The 19,671-nt window shown below is 41.7% G+C and overlaps 1 protein-coding gene across 1 annotated transcript in view; it reads left to right on the top strand.

Annotated features, from left to right (window-relative positions):
• LOC140207021 (scavenger receptor cysteine-rich domain-containing protein DMBT1-like) overlaps window positions 1-19,671 on the top strand; it is a 47,888-nt gene that overhangs the window by 24,357 nt on the left and 3,860 nt on the right. The window contains exons 6-14 of the mRNA XM_072275340.1: window positions 2,631-2,945; window positions 3,556-3,870; window positions 11,467-11,781; window positions 13,574-13,891; window positions 13,971-14,045; window positions 15,487-15,798; window positions 15,929-15,964; window positions 17,456-17,572; window positions 18,393-18,500. Coding sequence (XP_072131441.1) covers window positions 2,631-2,945; window positions 3,556-3,870; window positions 11,467-11,781; window positions 13,574-13,891; window positions 13,971-14,045; window positions 15,487-15,798; window positions 15,929-15,964; window positions 17,456-17,572; window positions 18,393-18,500 — 1,911 coding nt within the window. The remainder of the gene's footprint in view (window positions 1-2,630; window positions 2,946-3,555; window positions 3,871-11,466; window positions 11,782-13,573; window positions 13,892-13,970; window positions 14,046-15,486; window positions 15,799-15,928; window positions 15,965-17,455; window positions 17,573-18,392; window positions 18,501-19,671) is intronic.

Genomic DNA, 19,671 nt, shown 5'->3' with positions numbered 1-19,671 from the left:
TCTACTCTTCGGGTGTCTATGCAACTACTGAAGGGTTTACAAAAGATGTATACCATATAACCATATAACCATTAACAATTACAGCACGGAAACAGGCCATCTCGGCCCTTCTACTCCGTGCCGAACTCTTACTCTCACCTAGTCCCACCGACCTGCACTCAGCCCGTAACCCTCCATTCCTTTCCTGTCCGTATACCTGTCCAATTTAACTTTAAACGACAACATCGAACCTGCGTCAACCACTTCTGCTGGAAGCTCGTTCCACACAGCTACGACTCTCGGAGTAAAGAAGTTCCCCCTCATGTTACCCCTAAACTTTTGTCCTTTAACTCTCAACTCATGTCCTCTTGTTTGAATCTCCCCCACTCTCAATGGAAAAAGCCTATCCACGTCAACTCTATCTATCTCCCTCATAATTTTAAATACCTCTCTCAAGTTCCCCCTCAACTTTCTAAATTCCAAAGAATAAAGACCGACTGGAATAAATACGCTGTCCGACTATCTGCCCCTCTGGACCTTTGGTCCACACCCATGCTGATCCTGTCTCTGCTGCCTCAGCTACAGCGCTGCTGGTTGCCTTGATCTCTCTTCTAGTAAAGCCGAGCTCACGCAGCCACTTCTGGAAACTGAACGCAATAAAGCCACTACAACCTACTTCGAATGGATAGCATGAGATATTCTCCCGTCTGTCGCTGCACTCTGACATTAATTCTGCATACTTGGTTAACTTGTGCTCATGGGCTTCATCGATGTAGTTTTCACAGGGGGCTGTAAGTTCACCAATAACCACTTCTCTACTGGTGTCAGACCGTGCGATTATATCTGGGCGCAATGTGGTGAAAGTTATTTGCCTCGGGAAATTGCCTTTCCCATCCAGGTCGGCATTGACACACCAGTCATTGGCTGAATAAAGTATGCTTGATCGTGGGCTTGCGCTGTACACCCTGGACTTGGAGCCTTCTTTCACAAATGATATGCGGTGTTCTGTGCAGCATGGGGCATGAGCTAAGTTGTGCTGCAGTACTCTCTGCTCAACCGCTTCTGTTGCAACTTTGAGAACGTTGTCATGTCTCGAAGTGTACATGGCGCAGGAAGGATTGACTCTGCATGCAATCAAAATATGTTGAAGTGTTCCCTTCTCGCCGCAAGCAGCACATCTCTCTGTCTTATCTTCATGCCAGGTGCTGAGGTTGGCAGGTGTTGGGAGCAGATCGTATGCTGCTCTGCATAGAACAGAAATGCGGAGCGGTTCCATCTGCCACAGAACATTCCAAGATAGATGTCGTTGTTCAACACTTTCCCATCAGGTCCAAGCCCCCTGTTTGGCCAGGCCAGGGGTTTTAGCTAACCTCTTCTCCTCTTCTACCTGTCGTATTTCTCACGTTACAAGCTCACGGCGCCCCTCACCTGTAGAAGACAACCACCACCTGTGGGCTGTCCAGCCAAGTCCCTGGCGGCCTAGCTGGGTAGCCCCAACCACCTCCTTGTCCTTCAATCTAGACTCTGCCTCATCAATTGCTGCATGGGCTGACAACTTCCTGCCTGATCGCACAACCGGCTGGGTGTTGTTGATGACAGGGTCTTTTGAGTCTCGAGGCATCATGAATATCTTACCTTGGATACCTTGACCTCTTCAACAAGGGATTACAATGGGATGGTAAGCTTTGTCTGGCTACTATGGATTGCGGAATTGGTGAGGCTGCTCGGTACGCTAAGCCACTTCTTCACATACTTGTTGTTCTTCGTTCCATTGCATAACGATTGTAAAACTGATGAAAAAATCCTTAGCAGAAGAATAAACAAAAATCAACTATATAGCTGCTAGTTCAACGACAGATGCCTTGTGAATTCCCCGTAATTTATAATCATCAGCGGACATTTTGTTGGGGCCTAACGTGAAGGACAGCTTGAAAGTTGCTTATGAACCTAAGAAATGAGTCGTCAGTGAAAGAAACAAACATGAAAATAGATAATGTAAAAGTGCAAAGAAAATATACATCACAAGCAAAGACTAACATCAATTTAATCGCCAATAACGAAAGAGAAAATCGAAAATGCCCCTCCTGAGTGCACAATATCTGATTGCACGAAGTATCCTCAAATATTACATGTAAATAGATAGATAAGATAGATAGATAGATAGATAGATAAATATGATGCTTATGCATATCGTCCACTGAGTGGGCAAGAACAGCATGGGTGGGATATGGTGCTGAATAATGGTATTTTCAACTTCGACAAAATATAACATTTAGAGTGATGGGCATGAAACCGTGAACGATCAAAAAAATCGGGAGTACTGTATAGAAATCAGGCAAGGAAACGCATTTTTTCACCTGTACGGCCCAATGTTTGAAACAATGACATTGATTCTGTTAAAAACCTACAAAAACGCGAGATTCCTGTCGTGGTGTATGCAGATTATTCACAACAATTAAAAAAATGCATTGTAAAAAATGATTGTGTGTCAATCAGATAAAAAAAGAAATACCGGTCTGCATTGTGCCATACGCTTACTTTCGCGAAGCTCTGCCGAGCAGGTGCTCTGGATAGCGGTCCGATCCTGTGCAAGTTCTTTTAATTAGTTTATGTTGAGATTAATTAACTGAATTCAATTATTAATACAACAGGGAATCCTGTAGCACGACTCGTTGATGGGGACAGCAGATGTTCTGGCCGGGTGGAAATTCAGCACGGGGACCAGTGGGGAACACTTTGTGATGAATACTTCAGATTGGAAGATGCTGCCGTGGTCTGTGAACAGCTGCAGTGTGGTGCAGTAAAGGAAACTCCCAGAGATGCATACTTTGGCACAGGGAACGGGCCAGTGTGGAAAGATAACTACCTTTGTTTGGGCAATGAGTCCCGACTAGCTGATTGCCAAGTCTCAGCGTGGAGTCGGATCAGCTGTTCGCATGGAAATGACGCCAGCCTGATCTGCACCGGTGAGTTGTTGAAACATTAGTCTGAATGAAACCTTTCTTTGGTCGTAGAGATATCCATAACGGAGACAAAAAAAGGAAAAGGAAACAATCGAATGTATCCAAAGTTTTCTGGCAAAACTATGTCACGAATCTAAATTTTTGTGGCAACAGTCTGCGTTTGCAATTTGGACTGTTTTATTTTGGATACACAGACCTTGAGTACACAGTGAATAAAACTAAAATTTGAGGAGAAATTATTGGAAAGTGCAGAGAATTATGTCAATTGGTGTTTCATGATAGTAATTTTTGTACCATTTTAAAATCTGCCAAAATAAAGATGTAATATTTGCAGGTGAGTTAAGTCATATTATAAACAGTTGAAAAAGAACAATGAATTATAATAAAACTTTAAATGGCTCTCTTTATGTTCGGCGAGCAAGAATAATGCCTGGGACCGCAACGTGTGTGTCTTTTTTTATCCTGCGGAGGGAGAAGAGATGTTAAATGGCTTTTGGGATGATGCCTTGTAGGAAATCAGTGTATAAACTAATATTTGCCGCTAATAGCTGAAAGTATCTGGGATACATTGAGTAATTATTAATTGTTTTACACAATCTCACCCACATTGTAGATGAAATTTGGTCTCTGCGGCTGACCGAAGGGGGAAGCCGCTGCGACGGCCAGGTGGAGGTTTATGATAATGGCAGATGGAGCAGAATACAGGATAACTTTTGGACTATCAATGAAGCCAACGTCGTCTGTAAGCAACTGCATTGCGGTGTGGCCACATCCTCCTACATCGCCTCGGGGTACAGAGGGAAAGAAGGGCCCGTGTGGGTGACGGACCTTCAGTGTGAAGGAAGCGAATCTCATCTCCAAAATTGCAGGACATCCATATTCAATCGGTCTTCCTCTGACTTCATCGGCGTTGGCGTCCTGTGTTCAGGTGAATAGCATGAAAAAGTGGAAATTGTAATTTTTAATATCGTGTGGCTATTAATTATTTAGAGAGATAAATTTAGAAATACTGAGACTTGCAGGTATTTATATCTCCATTTGTCTCATCAAATCGGCGTTATCAATCATATCCCTCTTGCAGGGCTTCCAATTTATTTACCCAACCACACCTCCTACGGCAGCTCCGCTCCTAAAACATACGAGCGAATTTATTGTAATCAATTAACCTACTAGCTAGTACAAGTTGGGAAGGTGCATAGAAAATTGAACACGATGAATAAAAACGCATTTACCCGGGCAAAATGTGCAAAATTAATTCTGCTTCGCTGGAACTACGAATTTACTGCATAGGCTTTCAACGATTTATTCATAATTTAGGATATATACTGAAAGGGATCTTCCTGGCATTCGACAATTTTGCTATTGATTACAATTAAATACTGGGAGTTCTACCTGCCTTCTCCTCTCTCTCTCTCTCTCTCTCTCTCTCGCTCTCTCTCTCTCTGACATCCCCCCCCCCCCCCCCCGCCCTTGCTTATTCCCTCCGTATTATTGCTAGTCTCCTAGTTTATCCTTTTCAAAATCAGACTTCCATTTAGGACTGAAAATATGATGATTTAAGTTAAAGCGATGGCACAATCAAGAGCCGTGGGGTACTGTTACAGCTTGGCCAGACCCCGCTTGGTCTATTCTGTTAAGTTCTGGTCACCACACTGCAGAGAAAATGCGGAAACTATCGACAGAGTGCAGAGGAGATTTACGAGGGTTTTGCCTGGATTGGAGACTGTGCCCTGTGTGAATAGGTTGCGTGAGCTCGGCTTTTTCTTCTTGGAGTGACAGGGGATGAGAGGTGACCTGATAGAGGTGTATACAAAGATTTTAGGAAATATATTTTGGGTCATTTGTTCGGAGTTAAATTGTACTACAACCGGGTATTGTTTTAAGGTTCTTTGGAAGTAGATACAGAGGGGATGGAAGGGGTAAGTTTTTTACAGAGTGTTATGGATGCATGAAATGCACTGCCGGATGCGGATAAAATAGGGTCTTTTAAGAGACTCTTAGATAGGTACATTAAGTTTAGAAAAATAGAGTGCTATGTGTTAGGGCATTTATAGGCAGTTTATAGAATAGGCTACATGCTAGGCACAGCTATTGTCTCTGTTCTGTGTTCTAAAAAGAGGAAATTGAGCATTCAGTTGCGCAAGGAAGGGATTCTGGAGGGGGAATTTGAGAGAGGAAATTTGCGAAGAAGTGTAAAACGAGGCGATGGAACTGACGCCTGGCATTATTTCTGATCCGAACGATTAGGGATAAGGACTCAAATAAATGCTCAAATACGACGGAAATAATTGTATTTTACTTCTAATATTTTTCGCTACATCTCTTAATGAAGTAGTTTGGTGATATTTTTGTCCGTGCACTAATACCATTTTTCATGTAATATTTTTTTTTCTCTGCATCAGTATGTCTAGTCGCCTGGAGTGTCGAGGAGAGATCGATTTTGTGATATTAAATCAAGATTAATTGTCTGTTATATTCCGTAGATTTTCTGGGAACACCATCACTTATAACAGAATCCAACACTTTCCAACCACTGACGATCGGTAAACTGGACTATAATTCTCTTTCCTTTGCCTTCCTCCCTTCTCAGAGTGATACTTGCAATCTTCCCATCCTCCAGGACCTTACCAAGGCAGATACTTTACATAGAAAATAGGTGCAGGAGAAGGCCAACCGGCCATTCAAGCCTGCACCGCCATTCAGTATGATCATGGCTGATCATTCAACTCAGAAATGCTTTCTCTTCTTACCCCCGATCCCTTTAGTGACAAGGACCATATCTAACTCCCTCTTAAATATAGCCAATGAACTGCCCTCAACTATTTCCTGTGGTAGAGAATTCCACAGATTCACCACTCTCTGAGTGAAGAAGTTTTTCCTCATCTCGGTCCTAAAAGGCTTCCCCTTTATCCTCAAACTGTGACCCCTCGTTCTGGACTTCCCCAACATCGGGAACAATCTTCCTGCATCTAGCCTGTCCAATCCCTTTAGGATCTTATACGTTTCAATCAGATCCCCCCTCAATCTTCTAAATTCCAACGAGTACAAGCCCAGTTCATCCAGTCTTTCTTCATATGAAAGTCCTGCCATCCCAGGAATCAATCTGGTGAACCTTCTTTGTACTCCCTCTATGGCAAGGATGTCTTTCCTCAGATTAGGGGACCAAAACTGCACACAATACTCCAGGTGTGGTCTCACCAAGGCCTTGTACAACTGCAGTAGTACCTCCCTGCTCCTGTACTCGAATCCTCTGGCTATAAATGCCAGCATACCATTCGCCTTTTTCACCGCCTGCTGTACCTGCATGCCCACTTTCAATGACTGGTGTATAATGACACCCAGGTCTCGTTGCACCTCCCCTTTTCGTAATCGGCCACCATTCAGATAATATTCTGTTTTCCTGTTCTTGCCACCAAAGTGGATAACCTCACATTTATCCACATTAAATTGCATCTGCCATGAATTTGCCCACTCACGTAACCAATCCAAGTCACCCTGCATCCTCTTAGCATCCTCCTCACAGCTAACACTGCCGCCCAGCTTCGTGTCATCCGCAAACTTAGAGGTGCTGCATTTAATTCCCTCGTCTAAATTATTAATATATATATAAGGTGAAGTGATTCTTGAAAGGTCACGACCAAAGCATGTATTATCTCTTCTGCAACCTCTCTCCGAATTCCGGGATTTAGTCCATTTGGTCCAGGTGACGTCAGACCTTTGAGTTTGCCAAGCATTTTTCCTTTGAAATGACACTCTCTCCTGCGAACTGATATTCACAGGTTACTAGCACACAGCTGGTGCCTTCACATTGCACCCCAGATGTAAAGTACATATTAAGCTCATCTGCCAATTTTTATCTCAAATTCCCAGCTCATCAGCGTCATTTTCCCGTGGTCTAATACGAGCGTTCAGCTCCCTTTCCTTCTTCATACAACTGAAGAAAGCACAACTTGCGGTATCCATTTTTTTCATATTACTGGCTAGTCTGCGCTCATATTTCAAGCTTTTTTGGATGCCTTCTGTTGGAATTTAAGAGTTCCGAATCATACATAGAAACATACATAGAAAATAGGTGCAGGAGTAGGCCATTCGGCCCTTCGAGCCTGCACCGCCATTTATTATGATCATGGCTGATCATCCAATTCAGAACCCCGCCCCAGCCTTCCCTCCATACCCCCTAATATCATCCAATTTCCGACTCAATTTTTCTACTTCATATAGCATTTCCTTGGATTTTATGCAGTCCATAACTTCTTTTTGCCAGACACAGTTGCCTACTCCTGCCAATTGAGTAGTTGTTCCTTTGTGTGATATATCTATCCTGGCTGTCCTGCCCAGAAATTTCAGCCTTTTCTCATCTGCTGTCATCGCCGCCAGAACATTCCTCCGTTCCACCTGAGCAATTCTTAATTTGTCATTCGTGTAATTTATGTATTCGGATATATAACTGAAGAAAACTGTCGCTCCATGAGCAGACCGGATTTCGGTAAATCTGATTTCGTGGTCGCCCTTATCGTACCTGCAGACGAGCAGACAAGCTCTATATATTTGGACAGCAAAGGGGACGTCGGGGAGGGCAAAAGCGACGGCTACAGGATGCTTCTCTTCGGAGGACTGAGCAGAGTTGAAGAACATATCTATGTATCTGAATGAAAACACCGAGGTTCTCACATACTTCACATAATTAATTATAGATGAGTGTGGACGTACAGAATCACTCAGAATCTTTCGCAAAACGAAAAATTAAATGAAACATTAGATTTGCAATCTGGCGAGGACCGGATAAGAGGCATACAAGACCGGTGAGCAAGAAAGTTACAGGTGGCCGTGGTACTTTATGCAGGAAGAAATGTAAAAGGTGAAGGGGATTTCCACACTTAGCATGAACCATAGAAACATAGAAACATAGAAAAGCAACAGCATAATAACAGCTGCTTCGACCCACAAAGCAGTGCCGAAAATGTCCTTACCCTAGAAATTTCCTCGATTTACCTATAGCCCTCTATTTTCCTGAGCTCCATGCACCTGTCCAGGAGTCTCTTAAAAGGCCCTATCATTTTCGTCTCCACCACCGTCGCCGGCAGCCGATTCCAAACACTCACCATTCTCTGCGTTAAAAAAAAAAAAAAAAACTACTTACCCATGTCATCTCCTCTGTAACTAGCCCAGGCAACATCCTTGTAAGTCTCATCTGCACCCTTTCTATGCTTTTCACATGTTTCCTGTAGTGAGGCGACCAGAACTGAGCACAGTACTTCAAGAGGGGTCTGATCAGGTTCCTATATAGCTGCAACATTACCTGTCGGCTCCCAAACTCAGTCCTACGATTTATGAAGGCCAATGCACCGTAATCTTACTTAACCACAGAGTCAAACTGCCCAGCACCCTGATTGTCTAATGGACTCGGACCCCAAGATCCCTCTGATACTCCGCCCTGCCGATAGTCTCCCATTACTACTATATTCTGCTATTGTATTCGATCTACCCCCCAAAATGAACCATCTCACATTGATCTAGGTTTAACTCCATCTGCCACTTCTCAGCCCAGTTTTACATCCTATCAATGTACCGCTGTACAACCCTTCACACTATCCACAACACTCCCAACTTTTGTGTCATTAGCAATATTACTAACCTATCCCGCCAATTCCTCGTTCAGAGCATTTATAAGATTCACGAAGAGTAGGGGTCCAACAGATCCCTGAGGCACCCCGCTGGTCACTGAATCCACAAAGCAATGTCCCCTTGGATCCCCTGTCTCCTTATTTTCTCATTAAACCTTTCATCGTGTACTTTTTTAAATGCCTTGCTGAAATCCATGAAGCAAGCTCGACCATTTTGGACGGGTTTGCACAGTGTAAAATCAAGCGACGTAGTGGAAAAAAGCTTCGCTTCCAGATGGGTTCAATCCACTTTATGCCCGCTTTGACTGTCAAAACATGGGCGAGCCATCAAGTATTCCCGGAGCCCCCGATAATTCTGTGATTCAAGACTGTGAGGCTGACATGCAATTAGCGTTCATGAGGGTAAACTCACCAAAAGCATACGGCCCAGAAGGGATGGCTGGCCAACCAGTTCAGAACTGAGCTGATCAACTGCCTATCGTGCTCTTTCGCATCTTGCTTCGGCAGTCTGATGTGGCCACCAACTTCAAGTATACTTCACATACTGGTTTCTTAGGAGAACCTGATGATCTGCCTGAATAACTATCTGTCAGTTACAATGGCAGCAACAATGAGGAAGTGTTTTAAGAATTTGCTAATGGGACATATCAACTTCTGCCTCAGAGGAGACTTGTCCGGCCCAAATTTTCCTACCGGAGCAATAGGTCCACTAAAGAGGTCAGCTCACTGGCTCTTCATACTATCCAGGATTATCTGGACAGCAAAGATACACACATTGCAGGGTTGTTTCTTCACTGCAGCTCAGCATAAAATGCCACCATCCCCTTAAAACTGATCAAAAACTCGAAGTCTGTACCTCAATAACTACTTATACAATTGCATCCTGGACTGCAGACCCGGTCAATTTGTTCCCAATGGCAAAAACATCTACTCCAAAATCTCCATCAGCACAGGTTCTCCAAATGGTTGCGAGCGCAGCTCCGTGTTTCCTTCGCGTTACACTGTATGACAAAGTACAGCACCTCTGCCATACTCAGATTTGCTGACGACACCACTGACAAATTTGATGACACAATAGCATTTTGAAGGGATATTAAACATCCTGAGGAGCGGTGTCACAGCACCAACCACTTTCTCAAAGTCAGCATGACAAAGAGGAGGTATTGAGTTCAGGTGGAGGAAACCACCGGTCCATGGGTCAGGCCTCAACGGCGCATCAGATGAGGAGAAGGTCAGCAATTTCAATTACCTGACGACCTGTCCTAGACTCAACACAGATCTGCAATTATAGCGAAAGCACAGCGGAGTCCAGAGATTCTTAAGAGATTTGTGTATCGGACTGCAAAGCGTTCCAGCGTGTGGTCAAAACTGCCCAGCGGATTATCGGCACGCAATTGCTCACTGTTGAGAACATCGGCAATGAACGCTGCCTGGGCAGGGCGAAAAACATTATCAAGGATGCATCTCACCCCAACCATGGACTTATCGCTCTCCTCCCAACCGGTAGGCGCTACAGGAGCCTCCGCTCCCGCAGTTATTTTGTAAATAACGCTATTCTTTGCATTTCAGGTGAAATGCTGAATGCATTTCATTGGCTTTGTATCTGTACTCGGCACAATGACAATAAAATTGAAACTAATCTAATCTAATCTAATTTCGAAGATTCGGCATGGTATTTATTCTGAATTTTGGTGAACACAACCCAGAGCCATCAAACGGTCTTCTTATGAAAAGACATTCTAGTGAACCTCCTTTGACGCCCTCCTTGTTCAGCAGATCCAATCTAAGATAAGGGGCCCAAAATTGCACTGATTACTACTTGTGAGGTCTCACCAGTGCTTCACATAGTCCCAAAATTACATCCATTGCACTTGTCTTGTTATCCACCGGCTCACACCAGTAAACTGTCGTCTGGAGAATCCTGTACAGGGGCTCCCAAGCCCTTCTGCGCTTCTTTTCTTTTTGTATTTTCTCTCCAGTTAGGAAACAGTCAAACCTTTTTTTTTCTACCAAAGTGCATGACCATACACTACCCAGAACTGTATTGCATCTGTCATTTTTGTCCACTCTCCTAATCTATATTTGTATTTCTGTATCGTATCACCTCCACAAATCTAACTGTCCCTCAAGCTACCTTCATATTGTCTGCAAACCTCTGAGCAAATTCATCAACACAATCATCCAAATCATTGACGCATAACGTAAAAAGAATTGGTCCAATCACAGACCACTAAAAACACCACGTGTCACCGGCGGCCAACGGGAAAAGGCTCCCTTCATTCCCGATCTTTGCCTACTGCCAATCAGCGACTGCTCTGTCCATCCTAGAATATTTCCTTTAATACCACGGGCTCTAACTCGTTAAGCAGCCACATGTGCGGCAGGTTGACGATGGCCGTTTGAAGATCCAAGTACCGCAAAATCAACCGCTTCTCCTCTGTCGATCCTACTTATTATTTCTTCAAATAATTCCAACAGATTTGTCAGGCAAGTACATTTGTCAGACATGTGTTTGTCTTCTGCATTCTCATTGATAATAGATCCCAATACATTTACAAACACTGAGATCCGGCTAACTCGCTTGTAGTTTCCTCGTTTGTGCGAAAGGCAGGAAAATGGAATAGCAGCAGATGTGGGAAAACGTCCAACTACCAGCCTCTGAGTTCCGTCCTTAATGATAGAAGCAACTCTGCGTTTCTTCATATGTTGTATTCATCCAAACTTTTACATTTTATACTTGGATTTCAAACATTTTCAAGTTCTGGAATAATTGTTACAACGTGGCACAGCTCTTCTTAAGAGCAATAATAATAATCCCAGAATCATCTTTAGAAACGACAAGCCGGTGATGTTTCTACTTTCCAATGTATTGATTTACTTTCCATATTACTGTTCGATAGGCCACTTGCAGTTACGACTCTCCGGAAGTGAAGATCCATGTGCTGGTCAGCTAGAGGTTTATTACCGTGGATCTTGGGGCATGGTTTGTGACGACTCCTGGGATCTGGTCGACGCTAACGTGGTCTGCAGACAACTGGGTTGTGGATATGCTTTGGAGTATAAAACTCACGGTTACTGCGGAAGACGCCCTCCCCCAGTTTGGTTAGATGAAGTGAGATGCTCGGGTAACGAAACATTTCTCTGGGAATGTCCATCAGCACCATGGGCCGAACATGACTGCAGTCAAAAAGAAGCTGTGACATTGACATGCTCTGGTAAAGAACATTTCAATTTTCTTTAAATTTACTTTTCTTTGTCTGTGCAGCACGCCATGACTACGGAGATGTAATAAATAATGTAAAACTGGACAGGAGACGATTGGGCCAGAATGAACTGTCTAAATGTTGATAATGCGTGGAGCACACGTACGCAGAAGCAATAAACTTATTCCCTATGTATCTGGAATGTTTATATTTCCCATTACTAATGTCATAACATTAATCATCCTGATTTCAGTATTGATTCTGCCTGATAATTCTTCTGCCGTCGCTCAAGTGCTTCCCCGTTTTCTTTACTCAAGCGAGGCAAATAAATAATCTCCAGTCTATGTATCGGTGTAGTTTGATGGTTGACTGACTGTTCACCAACTCGTTACACTACTCGAGGAGCTGTGAAAAAAAAAAAAAATACTGCTAGGCGTTCTTACAAAAGATAGATTCAAATATTGATCCAAATTCCTTCGACCCGTAGCAAAGCGTTTCAGACTAAAATATGCAAGCGATTCTTAAATACCCGATCTCATGATGAAATTCAATTACTTAGCAAAGCAGTAGTAAGTTGCTGTGAACATGCGAGTAAGCAGGGCCATCTAGTGACTAGAAATAACATAGCAGTCCAAATCAGGAGAGACAGAATAATACAATTTATCAAATCGGATCGATGTAAATTCCGTATAATAAAATCCCAAAAAAAAAGATGCAAAAACATAGCATTGTTTTTCAATTCCCATTGTTTCTTTTTCCCCATGTTTCTTTACCTCTCCTTCTCACTTACTGAATTAATTGGGGAAAAAGTCAGGAGTAAAATAATATCTGTAAACAAAATCAACTAAAAGAGCCAACGGTAGAAATTTGATACCGAGACTAGAAGGCTGTAGTGTGTCCAGAGAAGACGAATATTCTATTGAGTTGTATTGTCGCAGAAAGGAATAAAAGACAGATAACACAATCAGAGTAGCTGTGGCTAAATGAAGTGGCAAAAAGCCAGAAGCTAATGTGAGGTCAGCTTTTCCGAATTCAAAACACAGGTGATTTGCATGCGATTAAATAGTGTAGGTGATTACATTAGAATCTCCGAAGATAATGCCTGGAATATATATTTTATATATATATATATATATATATATATACACACAAATAAATCCTAAAATCAGTTTCAAACACTCTTATCGAATCGGGGGATAGAATGAATGAAAATAATATTGTAATTTCGCCGCCTTTATTTCATCACAGTCTGTTACTAGTCTGGATTTAGTAGGTGCGGTCTTAAGAATGAGGTACTGAGGGACAGTCAAAACATTTAACCACGTTTTTTTTGCCCTGAAGAGCAAGTGGCGGTTTCTGTCGGTCAACATATTTCCAATGTCTCAATTCATACTTTTCGTTAAGGACAGGGGATGGACAGATTCTCCCTGCTCTTCGTACTTCTTCCTTAAATGAATTCAAATATTTACCATTCTCAATTGTTGGTGAATCCGATAAGATTCCAGTATCAGACGCTCGATCTTCTATTCCTCAATTTTCCGTCACTAACCCGTACCCTCCTTTCAGTAATTCAGCACAATATATCACTCCGTGCTTCCTGGGTTCGTTTAATTTTGCTAATCAATAACTTCCTACTGAATGTGCTCATTTTATTTTTTTATCTTTGTTCTACACACACACACACACACACACACACACACACACACACACACGGCTAATCTCTGTTGCAGAAGTAGAAAAAAACGCGTTTCCCATTGTATGCTAATTTTGCGACAACTTTTGTCTTCAAATGCATCCTTATCAGAGCACAAAAAGTTGCGCCTGCAGGACGGAGGTAGTCGATGCAAAGGACGAATTGAAGTGTGGTACAACGGGACCTGGGGAACAGTCTGTTCCACGAACCTTTATGGCAAGTCTGCAGAAGTGATTTGCAAACAAATGAAATGTGGACCAATGAATAATATTTATCCTGGCTCATATCAATTTGGAAAGGGACGTGGACCTATATGGTTGGATGAGATTGAATGTACTTCACACGAATCGACCCTTTGGCAGTGTCAGTCGCAACCGTGGGGAAAACACCAGTGTGACCATACTGAGGATGCAGGAGTTGCTTGCGAAGGTAAATAAGACAGTCTTATATCTATTTACGTTTTACATATTTATGTATAAATTCGTCAAAATATTTATTTTGTCAACAGAAACCAATATGACGGAAGGAATCACTGAAAGAGGCTGCTTGCAAGAAAACGCATTCTCCTCTTTCCCTTTAAAAGGTGACGAATTCGAAAACTTCTTTGCTGAAATCAGAAAACCTTGTATTAATGCCGCTATCAGAAAAATAAATTTCGTTCCTCTTGCCCTCTACGAAATTGGGCGCGCATTGACCAGAATCCTGGTTTCCCACGACTCTGTTGAGCACTGCCAAAGGGGAGTGAATTGTGACGAATTCCATGTCCAGACAGAAGATAGAGGGAGTTAATTGGAATTCCTCGGGAACATTTGTTATCAGGCAAGATTATAAATGATATGCAGGAATTGTCTTCTGACCAGCTGGACGGACTTGGGAATCGGTATTACCTTGGAAGGAGGGAAGTGAACGAGGGAAAGTATGGAGATAGTCAAAGGCGAGAGACATTGTTGATTTGGATAAAACAAATGAAGTAAATATATCTAAACCGCAGGATACATAAAGACGGTCGGGTTATTGGGCAATATAGAAAGATGAATAAAGGCTACGATCAATAGATAAAAGATATCTATTTCGTTGGAAATATGAGAAAATGAGAGAGCAAGGCATTCTGTATTACTTAACCAAAATAACACAAGTGGTTAACTGGAGAGAACATAGGACGACGTATATATAACGCCCACAATTTATGGTTGGAGTTGAAAGATGTGCATGAGCTGTATTCGAGTGTATTTTGTTTCGCCGGTATGAACTGAAGACAAAAAACAAACTGGCTGACAGTGAAATTGGTTTTGTCCTTCATCATGTCTTTGAGCATTTCATGATGAAGTATGAGTTGAAGAGCAAGGTCTGTGACGTAATGCCTTCATTAATCGGACACTAATGATAAGAATAAGATATGTTGCCTGTTCGTTCAACAATGAATGGACTTCATAAACTATTTGTGGATATGAAAAGCAATGATTTCATATCATTTATATTTCCATTCGTCGCATTTCAAGAAGCATGTGGGGTTTATAAAAGAGATTTACTCAGAGTCTGCCTGGATAAGAAGGAATGGAAACACTTGGGGCTCATTCTGCACCTAAAATGAGTCCTAATAGATACGTATCATTAGGTGAGACAGGCCAGGTAGAGAGTCTGAACCATTGTAAAAAAAAAATCAAATATTAATGGACGTACTTAAGGTGACAGATGACGGCTTAAATGAAGTGGTTGAGGAAAACCTTTATTCGTAAATTGAGAATGATATTGCTTGGAGCAGGTTTTGAGGAGTGATAATAGAAATATTTACAGTTATCGTGATTAAAAGGCTTTCAGCTGGAGTAGGCAAGTGTAAATATTTGAGCGATATCGATTATGTGAGGCAGAAGAGAGGTGGTATAATTTGGCAGTGTTGGATAAAGAAATGGTGGGCCGAGGTGCCTGCCCTTGCGTTCTATAATTAGTTCTATTTTCTCTCTGACGAACTTCAGATTCCCAGACTAATTATTAAATAAATCTCAATTTTATTGTTTCATGCCTAGATGTTCCATTGCGTCTTGTTAACGGCAATCACAACTGCTCCGGAAAGCTTGAGGTCTGGTTTAATGACAGCTGGGGCACGGTGTGTGACGACTCTTGGGATCTGGCTGATGCCAATGTCGTCTGCAGACAGCTAAGGTGTGGCCTTGCTCTCTGGGCTCCAGAAGATGTTAAAATGACCCAGGCAGCCGGTCCTGTCTGGCTTGATGAAGTAAAATGCACGGGAAGTGAACCTTTTCTGTCCAGCTGTCGTTCCTCATCATTTGGTCAACACGACTGTGATCACAAAGAAGATGTCATCGTTCTTTGTTCTGGTATGCTCTGTGCTTTGTCTGACATTTCCAATTTCTCTTCAAATGATTTGTTAATTTTAGAATGAGAAATATCCAATATAAACACCAATAGAGATGCGTTTTCTGAAACTTCTTTGCAATATGTACACAGGTTCCGGAGTGACTCCTACTGAACGCAACAATTCAGGTATGGATTTTGACGCTTACATTTTGCATCTATGCTGCAGATATCAAGAATTGATTATTCGTATTTCCTAATTGCTGAGTTCACAATAGACACTTTAGAAACTGTATGGGATCCTGATCGTCTTCTCAAATATTTTAAGCAGGAATATGCAGAATTGTTAAAAACATGATCTCCACTCCCGGTCAGACATTTTCTGTGAATCAATTAGTTGCTCGTCCAATACTCTTGAGAAAGTTTTGGTGTTTGCAGATACTAAATATTAAAGTTCAAAGGAAATTTGTTACCAAATATCCATATATCGTCATATACTGCCTTGAGATTCGTTTTCTTACGGCATTCACTGTACATGTATAGAAACGCAACAGAAACTTTAAAGAACTACTCAGAAACAAGCGCGGAAAAATAACAAATAGCAAAAAGCAACTAAGTACGCAAATGCAAAATCAGAAAAAAATATCAACAAGTTGATCAGTAAAAATTAATGCTGAGAACAAGAGTTATGTAACCCTTGAAATAAATTATAGGTTGTGGAATCAGTTTACCACTGGAATAATTGAAGTTATGCACCCTATCAGGAGCATGGTGGTTGAGAGGTAATAATTATTTCTGAGCCCAGTTGTGAGGACCCAAGGCTCCGGTACATCGCATCAGTGAGAAGGGAGCATGGTCTGATGATTATTTAGTTATCCTGCGAAGGCGCTGCATATAATGTGTGCTCAACGACAATATAGTTGAATAATATGTCGGACCCGAAATAGTATTCGAGATTTGGTGACGATTTGTAACAGTGCAAGTGCTCAGTCTTATTTTTGGACCCTGCATGCACCCGTGCAGGAAGAAATAGTAAGGGTATAAGATCCCATTTCCTCAGTATTGCTCTGCCTTCATAAAGACCAACCTCGCTATGTGGGCCTGGCGTATAAGTACATAATTGGAATGAAAATAATTCCGCAGCTGCTGGTTACAATCAGAGTGTCAGTGATAATATTCGGCAGCTTTCCAATATTTTCTGAATTCATTGAGTGTACACTTAACCGTGTACCATTACTAGCTAAATCTCTCTGTGCTGATTAGAGGCGGTTAACAAGAAATGCAAGGATAAGTACGATGGAATATTTTTTTTTCCTGGAAATGTTTTCTTATAATTAAACTCACCTTCCTTCTTGCTGTTTCAATCCAGCAATGTGCGGGGAAATGGAATTTGAACACGACGTTACTTGAGGTGTTTATCCTGATCTGATACCAGGTGAAGGAGAGAAGGTTTATTGTGCTGGGAAATACTTTTGACATATCAGGCTTTATTGTGAAATAGTCTTTGTGTCTCCGCTCCGCTCTTTCTGTCATGAAATACATAGGGATATAACTATTAAAAATCGTGATAACTGAATGTATGATTAAGTTCATTAAAGATCGCTCAAAATTTCGTTGCATTGGATGTATAGTGTTTGTTTCGTGTTTATCGAAATACATGTTTTTACTTTTCGTTTTAAGATTTTGGAAACTGGACCCCATCCATCATGGTCACTGTCTGCATAACCCTTGGATCTGTATTCATCATTGAGTTATTGATACTGGTGACGATAGCAAGGAGACGGTCAGCAATCAGTGGTGAGGGCCAATCTTTACATCGACGTTTTATTGTGACGTTTTCAGTTTTTTTGAGTTTTCCCAAAACATGATCTTTGTGCAAACATGACTAAACTTAAATATGTTTTCATCGCTTTTGTTGGGAATTTATTTGCCTTCCGTGGGACATTTGTAATGGTGGTTTTCACTGGCCCTTAGTGATCGTGGAGTTATGATAAATTTTCATTATGTAGTAATGGAAAATGGTTAAATCTGATTTGTTAAGTAGCTACCTTATTGTGTATCTCACTGTAATACATCCATGCTCTGAACACCTGGAAGTATAAATTTCAAGAATCTGCTCTGTATCCTCGAATATTCTGATACGGTTCTCCCAATCGAAGTAAGAGGAAGCATTTTCCCCATTCTTCATCATCTTATCATTTCATCATTCCATATTCACGATGCTTTTATATTTCTTCGACACAGCCAGGCTTTTTCTGTTATGTTCTGGAGTGACCTCTAAATTTCCATCCTGTCTTCATCCACTACCATTAATGATGGCATTCGCATCTATCTAATCATAATATTAAACTTGTCATCGATTCAAATGTGATGTGTATTCACTATTAAACAATAATCGGAAATATGCTCATTATTCTGTACCCTTCCTTTCATCTTTCTGATGCCAAATTTATTCGGTTGATTGGCCAGAGGCATCATCCACACATCGGTCGATTCAACAATCACGTTCACTAACTCTTCACCTTGACTAAGATCATTTTAATTAATTTTAGTTTAAGCATAATGTTCGTGTACAATTCGTTTATGCTGATGTTCATCCCCACTCTCTCTTTATTAGATGCACTAATGAGTGGCTATGGATCACCTGTTGACTTTTACCAAGCAATTTACGAGGAAATTGAGAATATTCCACCATTCAAGAAATTTACTGAGATGCAAGGTTCAGGTGTGTAGTATGACAGGGAATCCGCTATGCACAAATTGATACCGTCTCAATTCATCCAATATTGGTAACAAAATCAAGCAATAATAATAACACACACACACACACACACACACACACACATACACACACACACACATACACACACACACACACACACACACGCGCCTGTATAGGAACTTCAGAAATGAAATTGTAACAAGAAAAATAATAGTGTGATGTTATACAATAAACACAAGAGATTCTGCGGATGCTGAAAATCTTGAGCAAAGCACACAATGTTCTACTGGAACTCAGCAGATCAAGGTGCACCTATGGTGGAGAATGAACTGTCAACGTTTCGAACCAAAACACTTTATTAGCTCTGTAAAGGAGTTACAGAAGCCAAAATAAGGAGATGGAGCATGGGGAAGGAGTACAGGTTGGCAGGTGATAGGCGAGACCGGATGAGGGGAAAGGAAACCTTATGGCACGTGAGAAATTAAGTCAGAAGCTTCGAGGACATAAGTAGATGCGGTAAGTAGATGATGAAAAGCCATATAGATTGTTCGACGGCACAATAGATATGAATTATGAAGGATGCTGAGAACCAGGTATCAGCTGTCTGAGTGTGGAGTCTGGAGTGGTATGATATTACTCACGATCAACGTACGGAAGCTCAATGGATAATAGAAATCTGAAGCATACTCTGCCAGCATCTGCTGATATAGTCTCCAATATTTCAGAGTATTAGAGGCATTCCCTTTCTTCTTTCCTGAAATAACTCGCACTTTTCTCAGCAATTCCGAATTCTAAACTTTTCTCTGTTCGCCAGTAGAATGCAGAACGGAGAACATTGAACATCGAGCAATATGGCACAGTACGGTTCTTTATGCTCACGGTGTTGTGCCGACCTGTTAACTTACATGCGATCAATTTTGCTCTCCCTTCCTACACATTCTTTAGTTGCTTCCACATAAAGCAATGGACCACATGTGGCCACATAAAAGTTTCTTAAATGGCCCTAATATATCTATCTCCAATACCAGCGCGAAAGGGCGTTCCACGCTTTCACCCCTATCTATCTAGCAAAATTACCACTGACAACACTGCGTTCTTTCTTCGAATCAGGTTAAAGGTAGCTTCCTCATATTAGCCACTTCCGATCTGGGAAAAGCCTCTAAGGAGGAAAGGT

The sequence above is a fragment of the Mobula birostris genome, chromosome 13 (genome assembly GCF_030028105.1).
Source record: "Mobula birostris isolate sMobBir1 chromosome 13, sMobBir1.hap1, whole genome shotgun sequence".
NCBI lineage: Eukaryota > Metazoa > Chordata > Chondrichthyes > Myliobatiformes > Myliobatidae > Mobula > Mobula birostris.
This window is presented reverse-complemented; position numbering and strand designations above follow the sequence as displayed.